This window comes from Aythya ferina, assembly GCF_964211825.1.
Source record: "Aythya ferina genome assembly, chromosome: 19".
NCBI lineage: Eukaryota > Metazoa > Chordata > Aves > Anseriformes > Anatidae > Aythya > Aythya ferina.
In genome coordinates, this window is record NC_140309.1 from 8959532 (window position 1) to 8980065 (window position 20534).

The 20534-nt window shown below is 37.1% G+C and overlaps 1 protein-coding gene across 5 annotated transcripts in view; it reads right to left on the bottom strand.

Moving 5' to 3' along the window:
* Positions 1-20534, bottom strand: part of NCOR1 (nuclear receptor corepressor 1) — a 66881-nt gene that overhangs the window by 8714 nt on the left and 37633 nt on the right. For all 5 annotated transcript variants that reach the window (XM_084493317.1, XM_084493318.1, XM_084493319.1 and 2 more), the window contains 22 exons: positions 19481-19543; positions 18665-18804; positions 17779-17905; positions 16741-17296; positions 14614-14740; positions 14116-14311; positions 11241-11414; positions 10224-10384; positions 9717-9837; positions 9514-9615; positions 8920-9014; positions 8295-8463; positions 7591-7731; positions 6535-6618; positions 5767-6023; positions 5040-5400; positions 4288-4512; positions 3407-3616; positions 2400-2549; positions 1647-1820; positions 997-1162; positions 233-729 (listed from right to left, as the gene is read on the bottom strand). In XM_084493317.1, the coding sequence (XP_084349443.1) occupies positions 233-729; positions 997-1162; positions 1647-1820; positions 2400-2549; positions 3407-3616; positions 4288-4512; positions 5040-5400; positions 5767-6023; positions 6535-6618; positions 7591-7731; positions 8295-8463; positions 8920-9014; positions 9514-9615; positions 9717-9837; positions 10224-10384; positions 11241-11414; positions 14116-14311; positions 14614-14740; positions 16741-17296; positions 17779-17905; positions 18665-18804; positions 19481-19543 (4296 nt within the window). The remainder of the gene's footprint in view (positions 1-232; positions 730-996; positions 1163-1646; positions 1821-2399; positions 2550-3406; positions 3617-4287; positions 4513-5039; positions 5401-5766; positions 6024-6534; positions 6619-7590; positions 7732-8294; positions 8464-8919; positions 9015-9513; positions 9616-9716; positions 9838-10223; positions 10385-11240; positions 11415-14115; positions 14312-14613; positions 14741-16740; positions 17297-17778; positions 17906-18664; positions 18805-19480; positions 19544-20534) is intronic.

Below are 20534 nucleotides of genomic sequence, written 5' to 3' on the forward strand. Positions count from 1 at the left end.
TTTTATTATCCTGCATTTCACAATGCAGCATGGAACCTAAATAAAGCGATCAACTACATTTTACAAGAATCTTTAGCCACTGCACTATATTCAAAAACTGCATTTGCCTATCAAGCATCTGATCTGTGCAGGGCTGAATATTTTATCATTAAATATCAGAATCATTTCACATTTTATCATCTCCCTAAAAGGCTAAGACAGCAAAGAAGTAAGTAGTTACTAAGATACGTACAACTACTGGAAGAATCTGAACTTTGAGAGCCCCTATCTCGTGCATCCTTGTCTGAAGCAATCTGTCGAGTGATGATCACATCTATGAAGTTAGCAGCAGTAATTGTGGTCTTTCCTCGAGTTCTCAGCTCTTCCTCGTACCTGGATTTAGGAGGAGGTCCTTTTTCTTTACCAGCCTCTGAATAGACTACTGATGAAGACTGTCCTTGGGACTTGCCACCAGAAAAATTTGCAGATGTATAGGGGCACTGGACAGGCCTCTTTTCTACCTCCAGTGTTTTCTGTTCCATCTGCGGCTGCTCAGTAACCACAGCTGACCTGCGTCCCATATTCTCTTCTATCCTGGTTCCTTCATGCTTGTTCTCTTTTGCTTTGGCAACTTCCATCTGAGGAGCAGAGGCTGCAGCATCTACTAGCGCCGCAAGGGCATCAGCAGCAGTATTGTAGCGCGAAGCAGGCAACCCTTGAGTTATGGAGGGAGCTCCAGGTGTGAGCTGCCTGTTGGCAAACATTGAACATTCCGAATTATATCACATGAAAAAGGACCAGAGCCATTTCTTGAGTAAAACAAAGCAAAGCTTTTGTGAAACGAATTTCTATCCAAATTGGACTTGGTACAAATGGACAGGATCATTATCAATAAATTAAAGAGCCAGACAACTGTGGTATATCCTTGTATCTTAGGATCTTCCTCAGACTAAACACACCTTTCAATAAGCTCAAGTATTAGTACAGATATCTCTGGGACAGTAACAAGAAACATACATGATACGGAGCTGAGCAGCAGGATCCAAAGGTGTGATTACACTTGTCCCGTTGGTTCCTTGAAAAATACTAGGCCTTTGCTGCAGTATGTTTTCCTGGCTTCTAACTGAAGGGGACGGGGACCGAACATATCCATGACTACCAGGTCTGCCAGGCTGCTCTGTACCTGCAGAAAATAAAGCAGAGGAGGAAAAAAACAAATATACATATAAATTACTCTTATAACAACGTAGGATACGTATAACAATGCATCAATGCTTTCTCCTCCACATTCTTTCCCAATTGTCTCCACCACTCTGGATGCAATTGTATATATTAAGGATTTAAATAGGAGCATTCTGTTTACAATGCGTTAAATGAGATGCAATTAGTGATAGGCATGACTGGGATTCATGCCATTCCCTAGGTACTACATCACTATGACAGAACTATGAAGAAGCCTAAAACTTGAAGTCTCAATTATGAACAGAACTGCCAGGTGCTAGAAACCTTCCCTAAGTGAAGGCTAAATCAAACAATACTCTGTAATTTGTTAATAAGCTACATGTTGCTTACGGTGGATATAGAAAATGTGGATATATATTGGATATAGGTGGATATAGAAAATAGTCTACAACGAGACTGTTCCAAATGTAACAATGCACACTCACCTGGTCGAAGATAAAGTTCAGCAGGGACTGAAGTTATTCTCTCCCTCTCTCGTTCACGTTCTCTTTCCCGCTCTCGTTCTCGTTCCCTCTCCCTCTCCCGTTCCTTCTCCCTCTCTCTTTCCCGTTCCCTTTCAGCATTTGCAGCTGCAGAAGCTGCCAAGTGTGTAGGGTGTCCTGGAACATCCACAAGACAAAACGTTTGAAATAGCAAAAATAGATGCTAAAGTTAAAGCGTAATTTGATGCAAACACTCTCCAATACATTCTGCCATCCACTTACAACAAACTTCCCAAATCTATTTTCATTACAGTCAAGTCTATCCACTTATTTAAGGCAAAAGCTTAATACAGTATCAGGGGAAGGTTCAATTAACAGCTTTTTACTCTAGTGTTTTCTATACAGGTAGAAACTAGACAGTTTATAGAGCCAAATTCCAGTCTTTAACACACAATATGAGGTTAATGAACTGATAACTGACTATTAATGAAAATTAATGAAAACCTGACAGAACAAGGCAAATTCCGAATTTGTCAGTGCTCCTTCATCTGCTACTGCAACAATACAGATTATAATTTGAAAAAACAAACAAACAAACAAAAAACCACTTTGTTATCCAAGTGAGAAGTGCAAAGAAATAGCACTTCCTGACAAAACAAGCCATAATATTAATGGTAGCTTAATAAAGAATAAATTGGTCAACTATCTCAGTATGTCAGATGATTAGATATAAAATCAAGTTGTAACAGCTTGTACCTGGTGACAGAGAAGCAGGATTGTAAGGCCTGGGAGGGAACGTAAGCTGAGTACCAGGGATGTAAGTAATTCTCTCCATGGGTGGTGTGCTTGTTCCTCCAGGATGAGGCACTAATATAGTGGGAGCCATATTGTTCAGGTCAATAATTCCTGTTAGGAGATGACACACAAGAAGGTCCACACATATATTCTGTTCATTAATAAATGCTTAGTGGAAAATATATCTGGCAGTCAGCAATTTAGGAACACACTAAATCAGAATTTGCATTTGTAGCAATCCCTTTAATTGTCCTTTATAAAAAGATACACTTAATCTCTTCTGAATAATCCCATCTATTAGCAAAATAGTATTACATGCCATCATTCACTCCCTTTTCCAAATCTCTTATATTTATAAAATAAAATGTAACACTGAAATTCACAGGTACCCACTGCTACTACAATATAAATTCCCCTACTATGAAAAACACACACTTATCTCTTCTTTTCCAACCAATTAAATAACTAATATCTTATCCTGAAGATAATTAGTCCTACTGGACTAATTCCTTCGCTTTTGTTACCTTCCTTTCTTCCAATAACTATCAAAACTGATTTAAATGATAGAGAGATTATCACATCCAGTAACTAAAATGGTAGCTCAGCTACTTCCTGTTAAGCTTGTTATTCCTGGGAGAATGCCATATAACCCCAGGGATTCATAGCTATTCACTTATTATTTTGTTCCAATATTGCACTGGACATTTCAATATGAAACTCTTCAAAATTATGTCCCGTTAGAAAACCCCTGCACAGAAGTCTAAATCTCTCCATAGTGAACGGACTTGTAAGACAGTTGCTTTACGCATTTTGTTGTTTGGATTTTTTTTTTCTGGCGATATTCCTATCTTCTAAAGCGTTACTTTGGAGTTTTGATCACTTAACAGCTCCTTAAGATTCTCTGCTAAGCCATACCACATTATCTACAATATGCTTTAAAGACTACCAGAAAAACACAGGTACCATACCTCTTGCTCCCGCATATGGGAGAGCTAAAGTTTGCTCTCTAGGAGATAATCCTCTGGTTACATCAGGACGTAAATTGACTTGCATCTGCTGTGAGGTAATGTAGTCATTTAGGATTGTCTGTCGTGTATTCTCCATTGCGTAAAGCTGATACTGACTTGGGTAGCCTGGGGTAGGTGAGAGCTGCCTTTGGAACAGGTAAGCAGCAGCAGCTGAGGATGAAGGAGGAAAAAGATTTAGTATTCAAGATATAGAACTGAAGTTTCAATGGAAAGTGCTATCAATTCTCTCTAGCCAGAACCAAATGGATCAAAATAGCATTTTAATACTAATGTTTTACTGAATTTATGCACTGTACATGGGCAGAAAAATCTAAACAATCTATTCTCCAAGAGAAGAGAGTTGAATAAAATTGTGAAGTACTAAAATACATTACAAAGGTAGACTGACGGATATGTTAAAAGGAAGTATACTGTACTTAATATCATTAGGGATAACTTGGTAATCCCTCTGAGATCAGATGGGTCATAATTACACTTTCATTCTGTAGTATCTTCCACATCTCTTTATGAATCGGTTTCTTGAAATCTTTTAATACACTTCACAAATACTTATTTGAAAAACAATCTTTTTTGTTGTCTTTTTTTTTTTTTTTTTAATTAAACAGAAGTGATCTGTTATCTTCTAGGAGGAAGTTACAGTATTATACAAGAATATTTTAGTAAGTTTTCTTATCTTGGTTCAGTTCAATATCAAACCACAACAGTGTGTATAAGCCCTTATATATGCCTATCAATAATTATTTTTTAAAAGCATATTTTCTGTGCAAAAGATACAATATTTCTAAAAACAAACAAATCAAAAACAAGACAAACACATTTACCAGGATCCAGAGCTCTGTGAAATGGTATAGCAGGATCTAAGTGAGGAGGAAGGTGACTCCTATAGACTTCAGGAGTAGCTCCTCTATGATGAGGGTCAAAAGGACTGTGAGCCACTACAGGATCGACCCCTGGAACTGGAGATTTTGCTGGCACGCTCTCTCTCTGTGTTGGAGTAAGTGTGTTTTTCCTTTCATGATTTGCTGGCTTACCAGAAGATATTCCAGCTAACAAAAACAAGGAAAAAAAAAAAACTGAAAATACCTATTTTCAATAGAAGATTCAATGGTAAATACACACTGGCTCACAAGGCAAGTTCTAAAGGACCCTGCAATTTGCTACAATAAATCACAGAAAGCATTTTATATCAAAAACTCTGGTTAAAAACATAAATCCTAGAATTACAATTGTTTCCACATATTATTTTTCTCTTCTAGAGGCTTATATAACAAAGGAATAGCTTCTGCCCTCAAAACATTACGATCTTAGTTAACTCTTTCAGTGTGATCCATAATCAAATGCAAATGGAGACTGAACTACTTTCCTACCTCCCCGTTATCATACGGTAGATTTTTATTTTCTTATTTGAACTAACAGCTAAGGCCTTCTTAAATTCCTTCAAACCATCCTCCAAATCAAGAGGAACCATTAGAGTAAAACGGAAGTAGAAGAGATTACAGAAAATGGTTAAAATAGTAAGTTTAAAATGAAAGCATTCGAAGTTCTTGTATTACTTTGGATCAAAATAACATACCCTCACTAACTCTATTCATCATAGGTGAACTCCTGGACATTGGACTCTGATAGTTCACAGGTGTTCTCCGTGCATTGGTATCATCATAAATCCCAGGGCTCAGCTGTGATTTAGGAGTTTCATGAAGAGTTGACCTGAGAACAGAGGGACCAGAGCTGACTACTGACGTGTGACGGGAACGTACTGCATCCCCGGTCTTCACATCTTCATATTTTCCTCGCTCCACCACCTTCACGTTTTCTGGCACCATTTCCAGCTGAGGCATTCCACGGGGTAGTTTACTTGGTCCAGTGATTAATGATTTTACATTGTGTTTGATGGCAGACTGGCCAGAATTGCTTTCATATTTTATGGGTGTACCCTGAAAAAAAAAGAAAAAAGAAAGATCAGGTAAGATGTCAATGTTTCACTACTGCTTAAAAATTACTAGTAATAAAATTAAAAAAAATCATGTTCTTGACTGATAGTGTAGCTCATCAGCACAGAATACAACTAGATCTTAGCCACTTGTCAGTTCTCTCACACAGATTTGCAAATATGTTCCTTACAGGTGAAGTGTCAGGATTTTTCTAATACACAAGATATTTACACATCATGCACTGGTATATTTCTTAAGAAAAAAACAGACAAAACACCCACACATTTAACACTACTCAAATATCTGGAATTGATTCACTACTGAATATGTAAGTAACTGTATGAGTCCAGCCGTGCTTTTTATGTTTACCTGAGATATGGAGCCTTCTATGATTGGCCTGGCTGTCTGCACTATTTCAGGAGTCTTGCGACTCTCCTGGCTTAACAGGTCCTGTCTTGGGATTTCATGGATGGAACGGCCCATTTCTTTTATAGTAGTGACTCCATCATATGGTTTCCCTTTAGTAATGGCTCCTTCAAATGTCCTTATAGGAGGTGACTCTCTCTTAATCTGCTTAGGATATTTCAAGCCTTCTTCAAAACTTTCAGATGTTGCTCTTGGTGTGCCTTTTATAGAAAGAAAGAGTCACATCAGGTGTATTAATAATTACTGTCTTTTTTTTTTTTTTTTTTAATGAACAGAGTAACTATTAGAATTTTGACTTGCAGTAGTCTATAGTGTAACTATAATAGTAGTAAAGAAATATTCAAGTTACTTAAAGTGTCCCGGGTTATTTCAGATGCCGAAATAAAGGCAATAGCATACATCTTCAGAGGTCTGGGGAAGTATTAATATTCATTTAAAAACAAAAAGTAAAAATGTTGCTAATTACCAAGGATTTGTATTAAAAGGTGTCTATTTTCCAAAAAAGAAAAAAGCTATGTTTAAACATTTAGCTTTATATACAGTATATCCAAAAGCTGCTTATAGATAATTTATGCTCTGAAAACAGTCTAATAAAATATGCTCTGCCCTTAACACAGCTACCATTCTTAATAAATAACAGTTTTAAGGTTCAGAAATCCAGATTTTTGGGAACGTAGTTAATGCTTGCCTTCTCAACTAGCAAAAGTTTACCTTGCATTATAGAACCAGACAACACTGTTCTCTCTTTAAGTTCAGCATGTGGGCTACCCCTAGGCAGTGCACGGCAGATTAAACCTAAATTTAAAAAGAGAAAATAATTTAAAGAACTAGAACAACATGTTCAACCTCCCCCCCAACCAAAACAAAACAAAAACCCACTCTTCTTACATACATTACAGATACTATCTGTAGTGCCCAGAGAGCCTTGCCTCATAAGCCCACAAAAGATGGAAGACAAGCCAAATGCATGAGCAACTTCAAAGCAGCACTGAATTTCTATATATGAGTAAGAGGTTTCTAAACTGTATTGTTACATGTAATGAAATTTTACAGAAAATATCCTTTAAGGGCTATCCAAAGGTGGGATAGAATGCACTTTAGGAATAAGACTCCAGAGTTTAGGCAAGAAACATCATCTTGATATCTGTTTTTTTTTTTTTTTTTTTTTTTTTAAATTTTAAGATAATCAGAAAAAGTTGCATAATGGCTCAACTTGACCTTTACAGTCTTAATTTGATTACAATTTATTAAATCAAAATAATACTAGGGAAGGCCTGAAGCAGAATACAGCAGCTGTACAAGTCTTCTGCTTGGCATTATCTAGGAGATTTATTGCAGGAACGTAAAAGGTCATACCAACATATGTACATCACTGTGCCATGGCTAAGAAGCAATATTTAACTCAATGGCTGTGTCCATGGAGTCCATGCTAGTACAACTGAGAGCTGTTTGAGCTCTGCAACAATCCATTGGGATTGTGAAGAGTCAGTTACTCCTCTTTGAGGATCTGACACATGTAAGTGCCAGCTGAATCACCTGCAGTTATTGGAATATCCACCAACAAATGAAACAGGAAAACTAGTGTCTACTCCAGTAATAACCCCAGCATTCTTTTGTTGTAGTGGTTATTATATAGATTTGGTTAACGGGGTAAGATATAAATCTAATTCTTCTTTTTGTTTTCCCCATAAACAACTGTAGATTATCTTAAAGTAATGCAGAAGACTTGAATAAAATGCAAAACAATTCAGGAGCAGCTGTTTTTACCTTCCAGTGGTGCAGACACTGGAGACTCCCGCATTGACATTCCTTGCTTTATATTTCCTTCCATTGTATCGTAACTTCTTTTTAAACTAATTTCATGAGCAGTTCTTGGACTCCTTGTTCCTTCACGAACGTTTTTAATAGCTGGTAAAATTTACAGGAGTATGGTTAGAAAACGTGGACAATAAAAAGTTATGAGCATGACATTTAATGAGACCACAAAACACAAATGCTTTAATGGTAACTTCAATGTAATACTGAAACATTAAATTTCAACCTTAAAAAGATCTTTTATGGTTTGTTAAATAAAAGATTTGTTAAGTTACTCATGTATTGGTATTTCAACGGCAGTTCAAAGTTAAAGGAGGTATTTCTTTTGAGTTTAATACAGAACATTTTAAACTTGGTTGCTTAACCTTTCAAAATAAAAATTTTCCTGGAAAAATTGGAAATAAATGGCACAGAAATTCAATAGTTGAACTGTATTTTAACTACATAGTACAGGATACTCATCAGAACACACACAATTTCTGGATCGTTTTAACTCTTATACCCACAAAAATACATGTAGGTCAGTACTTCTTCAGGATGGCACCCCAGTGACTGATGTTTATGCATTTGGAAGCAGATATACTTCACCTATGGATTATAAAAACAGAACCTGCTGCAGTCTTGACTTGAATCAAGTAGAATATATAAATACTCACTATCATAAGATAAAATATGCCCACTTTTGCCTTCATAAATAACATGGCCTTTGGCTGTAGCTTCCTCCCGGCACTTTTCTGGGCTGCTGTCTTCTGTAGCTAGCCGGGTAATAGTTCCCTTCAATAATGCATCAGCTGCTATGCCAGACTGGGACAGTGCTGGTGTACCCTGCATTTAAATCAAATATAATTCAGAACATAATGATTTGTAAGCAGTTTGACACTTTGTAAATAAATAAATAAAACAGTAGTATTTAAAATATGATGAGATGAAACAGCTTTAAACAGCATCTGTGCAAGACTGGCTACGACTGATTGTAACATTTGAACTCAGGTGCGATGCTATTTTTCATGGAAATCGCTAATAAGCCTTCAGTTAGCTATAACTAAAAGCTCTGGTGGTTTTATTTTAGAAATATAAAAATATTCAAATACACGAAGATGAAATCCTGACAACACTGACTTCAGTGAATATCATATTTAACTATCTGATTGTATTTCAGCTTCTTTAGGGCAGTTCCTATTCTGTGACTTTAATTTACTGTTTTTAGACATGCAAATATGTTCACAGTGATAGTGTAAATACATTATTTTGCTACAGCCTTCTCAGTAAGATGACAAATACCTGAGTTATAGAGCCTCTCAAAGAAGGAATGGTCTCAACAGAAACTTTATTGGTTGGAGTTCCTCGTGTTATACTTCCCTCCTGTATTGTGGTACCTGATTTGAAAAAAAGACATCCAGATAAATAAGGGAATCAAAAAAATACAGCTGTTTTACTTGACATACAAACTCTTTTTTAATGGGAACTGTTAGTTTATACTCAAATACAGGGAAACTTTCAGCTTGTTAATAGTGTGCATTTGAGACAGCTAAATTATTTCCCCTTTTGACTTAGCCTTTTACATCACACAAAGCCATTAATCCATGGTATTTAGTTTCCTTTCATTTGATGTATTTATATCTTTCACAAGTATTGCTATGTGTATGCCCAACAATTTAGTTTTGAAACTGGCATGTCTTGAAACAAATGTTTTTAAATGAGACATGCAGACAGGAGGAGCTGTTACAAAAACACATGTACACATGCCTTGGAAAAGAGGGAGCAGATTAATCCTTTAATACTTAATAACAACACTTCAGTAGTTTGGGCTCCAGTTCTCTCAGTTTCATCAGGCTCTGACAAAGTTTCTTTCTTAAGCTGTATGACTGACTTTACCTCGAACCACACCTTCATGTTGTGCCCTGACCAGGAGTCCCTCAGGCTGGGAATTCTGACTTCTGGGAGAGAATTCTTCTTGTTTGATATAGGGCAGGGAAGCTATTCAGAAAAAAAAAAAAAATAATAATAATAATCCCTCCTTAATTATGAGTTATTAAATAGTCTATAAAAAAAATGCATGTCAGCTTTTCTTTTCTTACCAGCTTTGACTGATTCCTGCTGCCTTGGCAGCCCAAGAGATATAGAGCCCACTGATGGCTTTGCTGTTTCTTGGGTATAGGAAGCTTGACTATGAGATGTTAAGTAAGTGCCAGGTGTTCCCTGAAACAACATATTACGTTAATTCTTGTTTCTGGAATGCAAATTCACTTCTATGTTTAAAGGAGACTGCTAATACTACTATGATCCTAAAATGCTACAGAACACCACTGCAAAATATCAACGTGCAAAACAACAGGACTCTAGTGTCACTGTTAGTTCAGAGATGCAGTTCACCTAGGACATCCTCACCTGTGCTATTAAATGTAAACAACTGCAGCATGTTCTATTTTATAAAGCACCTGTAACTCCTGGACTTTTAGTGGTGACATGTACAGGTCTTAACTGTTAATGCTGTGAACAGATAACTGAGTAAAAGATATTGATGGTCGGTGGAACGGCAGAAAAAAACGTTATAAGAAGAGATTTTCAACAAGTAGTTCTCTTACTTGTGAGATCGAGCCTCCCATGATAAACGAAGGTTTTTCTGATGGCACACTTGTTTTGGAGGATGGAATGAGTGGTGGTGGTGGTCTGGTAGGTCTGGTTGTTGGAAGGCGGACTCCTTCAGGTATATTGGTTATTACTTGGTGAGGAGCTGGCTGGAGAACTTAGGGAAAAATGTGCGTTAAAGTCTGTTTCAGCTCTATTAGTCATTAGAGAGACAAGAAGAACCAAAATAACACAGTTCACCTGACAATTTCCAATAGGAATAACCTCACAATACCCAAAAGCTATCTAGCTGTATTTTCAACTCTGAAGCTCACTATGTCCATGTATATATTGTGCTTAGACATTGATTAGGTAATACCTAACATTGCACTGAAGTTCAAAAATGGTAAAAGCTGCACTGCAAAATTGCAAACTCAGAAAACTAAACTTTTAAAGCTAACAATACAGGGTGCATATTTTTGTTGTTGCTTTTCTGTTTTTAAATAAAGTAGTCTACTTAAAGAATAAGAACAACTGAGGCAAGTATAATCTAAGCTTCACTGGTTCTGTCTTTTCTCAGAATGGCATTATACACTGAAGGCAGAAGCAATAATCCAAGTTTCAGAACTAAGATTTGCCAGTTATTTCACTATTTTATAAATCATTCAATACATAGTATTAAGCAATTATTCAGAAACTTATGTCAAGCCTAGTAGCAGCTCTTTTTTTCCTCAGTTCTTCCTTCATAAGGTGACAGTATTTTTACTGAGCTGAAAAAAAAATTCTGGATGACTTTGTTCCTACGCTGTTCTAACTATTTTCAGATAATCCTATTTGCTTAATAAAATGCACATTAGGTAGCTGACAAAGCAAACAAAACCAAACAAGAATACAGAACATCCATCTACATACACACACAAAAAACATACTACTCTCATTTGTTCACAAAAATGTTTAAGAAAATAATTTGATACTACATAAAGTAATAGCTTCCAAAGACTGTATATTGCTACGATACTAAAGCAAGTATTTACCTGGTGGGACACTGTAGCGAGCTGCATTCATATCAGGCTGAGGAGAGGCTTTATTGACTTCTCTTGGAGACAGCCTGTATGGTGATGCTGACCTCGTTGCTGTATTTTGCACTTGTGCTTCCTGTTCTATTGCTCGTTTGACCTCAGCATAAGGCATATAGGCTACCGGTTTTCCTATGACAGTTAAAGAAAGAAAAACCCTAAGATTAGAAATTAGAGTCAAAAGGTCCAGTTTACCACAGAATTTTAACAAAGGGCTTATTACTTTATCAGATTGTACTCATCAGGTACACAAGTCTAATTACAAGGACACGTTTAGACCAGAAAGGAAAGACTTAAATTCAAAATATCACTTGGCACTGAAGTAACTGAAAAATGCCAAGGTCAGGCATGTAGCCTCTCTCTGAATAAAAGGAATAAATGGTTCTGTGTGCTAAGACATAAGGGTAGCAATTTTTGTACCACTTTCCTCTCTTACAATAGCACGTAGTGCTACGAGAAGAAGGTAAGTGTATTTAGTCCTCCTACTCTTTTGAGTAATCCAGATTCATGCATTTATTTCGAAATCAGTGAGTGACTGTGACACACACATACACATATATAATCATCTTGGAATACACTCCCTGGCAAAGACTGCAGTTTTAAAAATTATGTTACAAACTTGTATAAACTTATTTGTATAAACTCTCTCATGCTTTGCTGGTGAAAACCAGTAGCTGGTTCCTTTAAGTGAAAGCTCTACTACAGAAAGATTTATATTAAAGATTTCTTTCTAAATACTGTGCATTGGCCAGGATTACACGCAAGTTCAGCCAGACTTACATGCCAATTCTACCAGACAAAAAGCCTTCTTTTCTTGTTTGTTTGCCCACAGAAGCAACAAATCAAAGTTCAAATACCAGTATTGCCCGTCAATTGTGTTTAAAGGGAAAATATATTTATATTGATTTTAGAAAACTAAAAATCCAGTACCACAACTTCTAATTCCTTCCGTTTGGCAACAGACAATTTAAGTATTAAAAATTACAAGCCAGAACAAGTCTACTGCAGCTGGGAAACTACATCTTTTATCTCCACAGTTAAAGAAAGATGACACTAGTCATCCCATAATAGCTCCTTAAAGGAGCTTTTTACTATTATATTTAATGGTGAAGTATTTTGTAGCTTGTCATAAGCCAATCAACAATATGCCCTTCAGTTTGACTAGATGCCCTGCAGTACAGTCACTGGATGTGTATATTCCAATGTATGCAATACCACATTTTTAAACAGTCTGTGGGTTCTCTCCTACATACACGGGTAGATGGATAAGCTGGCATGCACAACGTATGTTAGGAAGTAGCTACTGCAATGATCTGATGACATGTCAGCCTCTTTAGTCTGCAGATGAAGATGTCCAGACTTGTAGAACCCATTTACATTAACCACATTATCCCCCCCTCACTGCTTCAGTAACACCCTTGATTTTTGCTGGCAGAGACTTGATGCTAGAACTTTCCCACAGTTCATAATACAGTACTGCCAATGCCAAGAGTTATTCAGATAGTATTTTAGTTAAATGGTACTTTTAAGCATCCCCAGACTTTCTACCTAAAGAAGCAACTTCCAAAACCAGCAACCCTATACCCTCCCCCCTCAATCCACAAGTTCCCTTCTCACTATTTTAACAGGCAAAAAAAAAAAAGGGTACGTTTCCTTCATTTCACTTCAATAAAAGTAATTAAGATGAAGTGTTTTCACAGCATAATTTTAAAATTGTTGAGCATGTTAAGTGCAAAGCACTCAAGTTTCAAAGACCATGATAGTTTACACTGCTAACATTGCGGAGCCAACAGACACAATGCACAAGGACATTAAATCAAAGAATGCAGAATTATGCATCTATGATGGTATCTCTAACACTAATATTCAACACATTAGCCACACTGGTTTTATTTCCCAGTTACAGTGTTGTTTCTGGACCTATTCATTTTCCAGGAAAGAAAGTTGGGTATCTAGAGGTAACAGTTATAGCACAGAGCTGGACCTCCCATAGAATATGCTTTTCTTGCATAAATAAAGACAATCATCTGCTAAGCTGTTTGCAATTTCCACGTTGTTAAGAGAATTAGAATAATTTCAGTTCAAAGACTGAAAGAACAGCCAATTTACACTGAGAGAAAACATAATGCAAGCGTCTATTAAAGCTACTAAATGCATCTGCTGGATCTTAAATAGAAATGTAAATTGCCCATCTGAATCACATTTCTGTAACCAACAATGGTAATAGAAACATCCTTGTTCAGGAACCCTGACAGGTTCTGTGAACAGCTCTGGATTTGTTCTGTACCACAGAATACAAGAGCCACATTCTGGAAATAAAGATCCAGATCTGAGATCTCAGTTCAAATCATGCCTCCAAGCAGCATCTATTTAGGCAAAAGCAACCAACCTCCATATTTGCAAGAAGAAAAACCTTTCTCACAGCCCTTCCATGGTCTGACAGGCTACAACATGACAGTTCTACCATTTTTTTGTGCAGTATTCCAGGGCTCAATGTCCACGTACTCTGGTGCAGTAAAATATTCCTCTTAATTGTGCTCATTGTCTATTAGCAATTCTCTTGCAACTTCACCTTTAGTTTCCGAAAACTGAATTCTGATCTCACCCCACTGGAGCCAGTTCTGCTTTATCTAAGGAAATTATAAGGTGGTTCCCCAACACTGTAACTGCAGCAGCACCTGTTATAATAAAGAGGTTCCTTCAATCAAGTCCTATCAGAAGGTAACAATCAACAGTACGCTAAATTTTCCTTCCTAAATGTGGCAGACAGTGGAAAGTGCGGACATAAAATGCAGGGTTACCTCTATGACATGACAGATGTAAAACTACCTACCTTCCCACTCGACGTTAGGGCTCTTGGAAGTGCCGCATGGGCTTACAGAACTTCGATACTCCATATCCAGCTGCTCTTGCCTCTGGCGTTGTTCTTCCAGCAGTGCTGACTCATGCATCGCTTTAATGTGCCGTTGATAGAGTGCATAGCCACTCACTGGTGTTCCAACAGGAACAGTACAGGGACTGCAAGAAACCTACAAAGAGGGGAAGATGTTAACATTGGGTACATTAATGCAGGTATTTACTAAAGTAACTGTCTTCTTCAACGGCTCCACTTGAGCAGGTGTATAGTGCATGTATGAGCATTTCAAATGGTCTGTGCCTGTTTTTAGGCTAACATTTGTATATTTGTTTGTATTTAATTTACTCCTTAAAAGTATTACGATAACAAAGCAAACAATACATTTCCTTGTTCCTTTTTTTTTTCCTGCTTTAGTACTAGAGCTAGTTCTCAGGACAACATGTTCCTTCAAACATTACTTGAAAGACCCCATACCATTGGTGGTATGACAGCAGCTCGGTGGTGAAGTTGTTGTAGGTCCATCTGCCCTTGCTTTATTGTAGGTGACACCAGTATTGACCCAGTGGGGTTTAACAGTGAGGGCTTTGACTCCCTGAAGATACTGGAATAAGAGAAAGAAGGAAGGGAAAAATATCACCAAAAAGAACAAGATTAAACAACTTTAAAAATTACAGGCAAAAATAAGCCTCTCAACTTCAAAAAAGAAAAAAACAACACGTTTAACACACCGGACAAAGTAAAAAAAATAATTAACCGTGTTTTGTTTGTCCCAAAGCACATCTGGTAGAACAAGCAACAGATACTGCTATTTTGTAAAATACAAAGAAATACCAGAAGAATTGTTCAGAATCTTGAAAACCAGAAAATCATGTATGCAGTTTCTATATATGCAGTCCTACCAGAACGGAACCTTCTTTATAAAGAATGCCTTGGAAAAAAATAGATGGCAAGCACTAGATATATTTAGTCCATAGGAAATACATAAACAGTAGTGTAGTGTACCACAGACTATTTTCACGTGGAGGGCTAATGCATTTTTGAAGTGGAAAAGATGATGTCTGAAGACAGAGGGTGCAGAAACACCACCGACTGCCCTCTTCAAAAGAGCATATGCGGAACAATGACACTGGATACTTTTGACATTTAACATCTATCCTCAGTACTGTGTGTATATTAAGACCACTGGGAAGGAGGGGGCATTGGCTCTGAAGCTACGCTATGGTTACATAGGAATTGTACCAACAGAACAGTAAAAGATTTCATTCATCATCAGTGGTATGAACCATCTACCCTCAAAGATACAAAGGTTCCAAAGATAAGCAGCATTGTCCATTTAAAGCCCTATCTACTCGTGTGGGTTATCCGCTGTGTTTAGGGCCAAGTTCCCAGGAACAACTAGATGCACGCAGACACTACTTATACACTTTGAAGAAAGAGGTCATCTACTTCTCAGGACATCTGTCTGTTAGTTTACAGACACAGGCTGGTAGGGGGTGAGAAATACCTTCCACGACTCTATTAATAATAGCCTTCAAGAGATTGTTCTATCAGCTGATATAGCATGGTTCAATGGCAGTAATTAGGTACAGGACTCACATTTATTTGCTTGTATACCCTCTAGAAATGTTTAAAAAAAAAAAAAAAAAGAGCATTTTATGCCCTTAGATTTTTTTTTTATTTTATTTTTAAGCTATTGTCATCTCCTACTAAAACATACTCAGGCTGTTTTTCCTATCAAATTCAAGGTTTGGATACATTCTACTAAACTGAACTTGTGAGAATAAGAATCAATTAAAACATGCTGAATTTTTGGCTCTGCATTCAAACAGTTTTTCTCTAAAGGGAATGGAGAGCCCCCAAGATTTCCCAAGTGAGTGAATCACCCTATAAAGAAATGTGTACTTCTGAATGTGTAGATTTGTACAGAAGTACTGTGCAAAAGCAGCAAAAAAAAAAAAAAAAAAAAAAAACAACAACAAAACAAAGAACTTGAGTACAGATCCAATTACACAACCATTGATGATTTTTTTAGTGGATAGATGGGGGGATTTACAAAATCACCCACTTTATTTTTTATTTTTTTTTGAGTTGGTAATTGGTTTTTAAGTGTCTGTGTATCAATCATGCAGCAACAAAAGCTTCCCCTTCTCACCAGAAAATACCACAGTTACTCATCCTGGAAACTCATGCCAGGAGCATCTTGAATCTTTTTTCATGCTTTGGCAAATTTTCAGTGTTTTAGTAAGCTGCTGTCCTTTCCAGATGATTGTTTAACGTGATTCCCATTCTCTGAACAGATCCCACATGGCTCAATTTCCCTTATTCTCTAGCTTTCCAGGTAGTTGTGCTAGTTTGCTAATTACCCAGTCAATTATGGAATTTTGCCTTGCTCTGCATTACAATAACTTTCTTTGAGCTTTTCATAAGGTTTTTTAATCAATGCTTCCCCCTATTGTACTTCCAGCAAAGTCTCTTTAGAAATTCTTTCCACAGTAAAAACTCTTAACAAAAACATTGCTACTGATGACAGGTTTTGACCACTGTTAAGTAAAACCACTTTTTAAAGATGGCTATTTATGAATGCTAAACAATTAAACTCACCCTTGTCTGTCAGGTTCTCCATCAACTTCCTCATCAGCGCTACAGGTAGCGCTCGAATCATTATCTGAATGGGGTTCTTGTCTTGCTGAGTTAACCTGTTGTGACAGACTATAGTCCATTTCCTCAGGTTCTGACTTTTCCTTGGGTTTCTCCATCTCCCTCTCTTTGGTATCACTCTCTATTTTCACTTGAATATTCTCTGGTAGCCTCATTTCCGTCTCTACAGGTTCTACTTTGGTATGTACTGGAAGATTGAGCACAGGCTTAGCTTCAACTGCATGGCTTCTACTGTCAACATCCATAGGTTCTTCTGCCTCATTATTTATTTCTTCCTTAACCTGTGGCTCAGAGGTCTGACTTTCAGCTGTTGATACACTTTGGGCTGTTAAGGAGGGAGATGTGCTGGCTGCAGGTTTAACAGTAGATTCCTGTTCTGCCGCTGCCTCAGTGGTTATTTTCGAGGCAGCATTATCAGGTGGAGTTTCTTCACTTGGTTTAGCAGGTTCTGCTGGAGTTGGAGATGGAGCACTTTCTGTATCGGAACTATTTTCAGCACCTGAAAAAAAGTTTTAGAATAAAGGTTCAACTTAATGAGATCCAATTAAGTTTAAGTCAACTGCTGCTTTTTATCTTTTTAAAAATAATCAGATGCATGTTTGCTGTCTCAAAATACAAGACAATTGCCCAGCTGTTTTACTGAGAGCATTAACTAACAAAGGTCACAAATCTTTGATTCAACTTGCTTCAGCATGCACAATTCCAGACACTATTAATTTATCTTTTAGAAAACAGAATAGTCAAAATACCTCAAAATACTAAGGATTAGTATTTTCAGGCCGCTCAATACTGAAAATGCTTTTTCTCCCTCCAGATACAACTAGTGAAGTGTGTTCAAACAATTAAAATCCAACTGAAACACAGTATCGAGCACCACATTACGAATTCGCACACAACTTTCTGATCACCACTGACACAAACTAAACATATGTCTGTCCCTCTCTTTCAGTGCATACAGGAGTTCCAGTCCCTGGAAGTTACCTTCACTGTCTTCTGGATTCTCTTCTTCATTAGATGCTTCAATATCTTCATCCTCCTGAGCTGACACAGTCGAAGCTACGCTCTCACACTGTGACACATCTCGCTCCTCACGGGGCCTTCGTGAAGACTGGTAAATATATGGTATTTATATCATGCTGAACATTTACAAGTTTTTTGTTTTGTTTCTAACATGCATTCCCATTTCTTAATCTCAGATTAAAATAAACGGCACTGAATCTCTGTTTAGCACATATTCATTCACAAGGGCATATTCTTTCAACTTTTGTCCAGCTTTTGCTTTTTATCACCAAAAGCGTGTTTGGGAACAAACCACTGACTCCTTACATATTTGGGGGAGAAATGGAACTACTGCAGCAAACACAGACACTGAAGCTCTTCACTTCAGTGGAGAGAAGACTAGGACACCACAGCTTAGAGGATTCCAGCTCTCAGTATTCTATTTTAGATGCCCCAGAACTTTCAGTTCCTGGTTGTTTTCTTAATTCTTTTGCTCTGGTTTGTAAGGTTAGTGCTTACTGCATGACACGACATGTTTCAAGGTAAATGTTCTACAGTGATAACCTGAACTTCTATACTTGCTGGTGTACTGATAAGGAATGTCATTTTCAAAGAGGTAAGGAACTCTTCAGGCTTGAGTGTGCTATCTGATAGAAAATTTTCTATTGCACTTTGAAGTACGAAGCGATTAGTATCACAGGTCACTGAGACTCAGCTGCCTTTTCTAGGAGATACATGTTGCAAAAGAAAAACAAGTGGAAAAGGAAAGAAGTGGTTACTGCAACACCGTCTTAGTGAAGCATGATGAAGGACTTCAGAGAGATGCCAAGTTTTTCCCTGTAAAATAGTCAATGCCCACTGCGCTTACCTTCTGTTTGTGCTGTTGAAGGAGACTGTCCAAGTTGTGTCTCCTTTTATAGTTGAAGTAGAAGTTCTTACACTGAGCTTCACTTTTCGTCCCAACCATTTTGGCAATCGCTGCCCAGTTGCGTCCATGTTCTACTAGGCCTGTTCAAACATATAGGAACAGGTATTTACTATGATAAATAATTCAGCTATCCAAACCCTAATAAATGGAACTAGTGGGAAGGGAAGATACAAAAGTATTGCCATCCTTTAAAAGAATTCTCAGTGAAAACTGATATGACCACTAATTATGGGTTAGTATAAAGCTGAGTATCTAAACATCTGCTAATAAAGCCTTCAAACTCAACTCTTACTAGCTGTTGCTAATACATAATGCCTTTGCTAAAATGTTTATTTTATGCATAATATTTACAGATGACAGTATCTACCAAGTAACAAGTTATACAATACACTAACTTTTCTGCTTGAAGAATGCCTTATACAAAATGACATTTTGTAAACTTTAAACATGTTACTTTGAAAGTTTACATACAACATACATATCTTCACATCTGTTTCTCAGGCTTCTGTGGACCAAGTACAACATCAAATAGCTCTAAGAAGGCCATATGAAATAAGTCAACACATCCCCAAAAAAATGTGTTTGCCTGTTAAAGATGCTTGTGTTAAAAACTAAACAAAACCAGCAAATTTCAAGTTATTCATTCAGTGTAGTGCTGCAAAGAGTTTGAACTTGTAGAATTTGAAGTAAATATGTTTTCAATAATTCAGTAAGTACAAGTATTGTGAAGTAAAACAGAAGTTTTACAAGATTTACCTTTTTTAGCAACTTCCATTTCTTCTTCTGTCCAGCGGGATGTCTCCACAGGTTCTGCAGAAGCTGAAAGAAAAACCATGACTGATCAGAGAAAAGACTAAGAGACACTTTTACGACCATCCCATAATCTATTATCCTGTTTACATTAACGCTTGTTCAAGTCACTCAGAAAAACTGCTCTTGTCAGTGGGAAATAGTCAGTCTCCTTTAAACCAAGATATAAATGTACATTCTCAGCAGTGCCCTTTTCCTTCCTTGTGATCCATTCTTTTCTATGTATCTGGCAAGGTTTCTTAAATTTAGATATTACTGTAACTCAAACATGCTATATTCTTCTAAAAATTACAAAAGAACTTTCTGTGCTCTTACTGCCCATATGATTGTCTTAATCAGTACATTGACTACAATGGGGCCTGAAGAAATAAAACTGATTCTCAACTGTAATTTAACCCTGACCTTACATAGCAAGTATGTAATCAACTCAGGGTAAAATACAAAACACAGCAGTGTTTCACTGATTTTAATATTATTCACAACTGGGGGGAAGGAGGCACAATACAGCAGCTTCTCCAAAAGTTCTGCACTTTTCTCACAATCCAATGTGCTGTGAGCTAGTTCCATCCTATTTCACTGACTAATGCAGAAAGGACTGAAATGGTTATTTATCAATTAGTGGGTATTCAACAGCTTCCATTAACAAACAATACAAGTAGGGCACTATAAAATATCTGATGCACTCAAAAGCTATTCTGGATTTCCAGGAAATCTCATCAAAATAAAGAAAAAACCTATTGTCTTAGTTCAGCAGCTGACAAAAAAAAAAGTTTATCAACTGAGCAAAACGTCCATTTCTGATAATTTAAGCTACGAGTGAACTCGCATGCCCACTTACTCTGTTCTTCAGGAAGTACAGAATATTTGAGCAATAGAAAGTTGTTACAACGTCTATAAGAGTATCTAGCTGCCTGTAACTATGTAGTTGAAGAGGTAAGAGCAATAAACTTTGCTACAGCAGAGCACTGCAGGAAAAAAAATTGCCACACCACCCTAAATA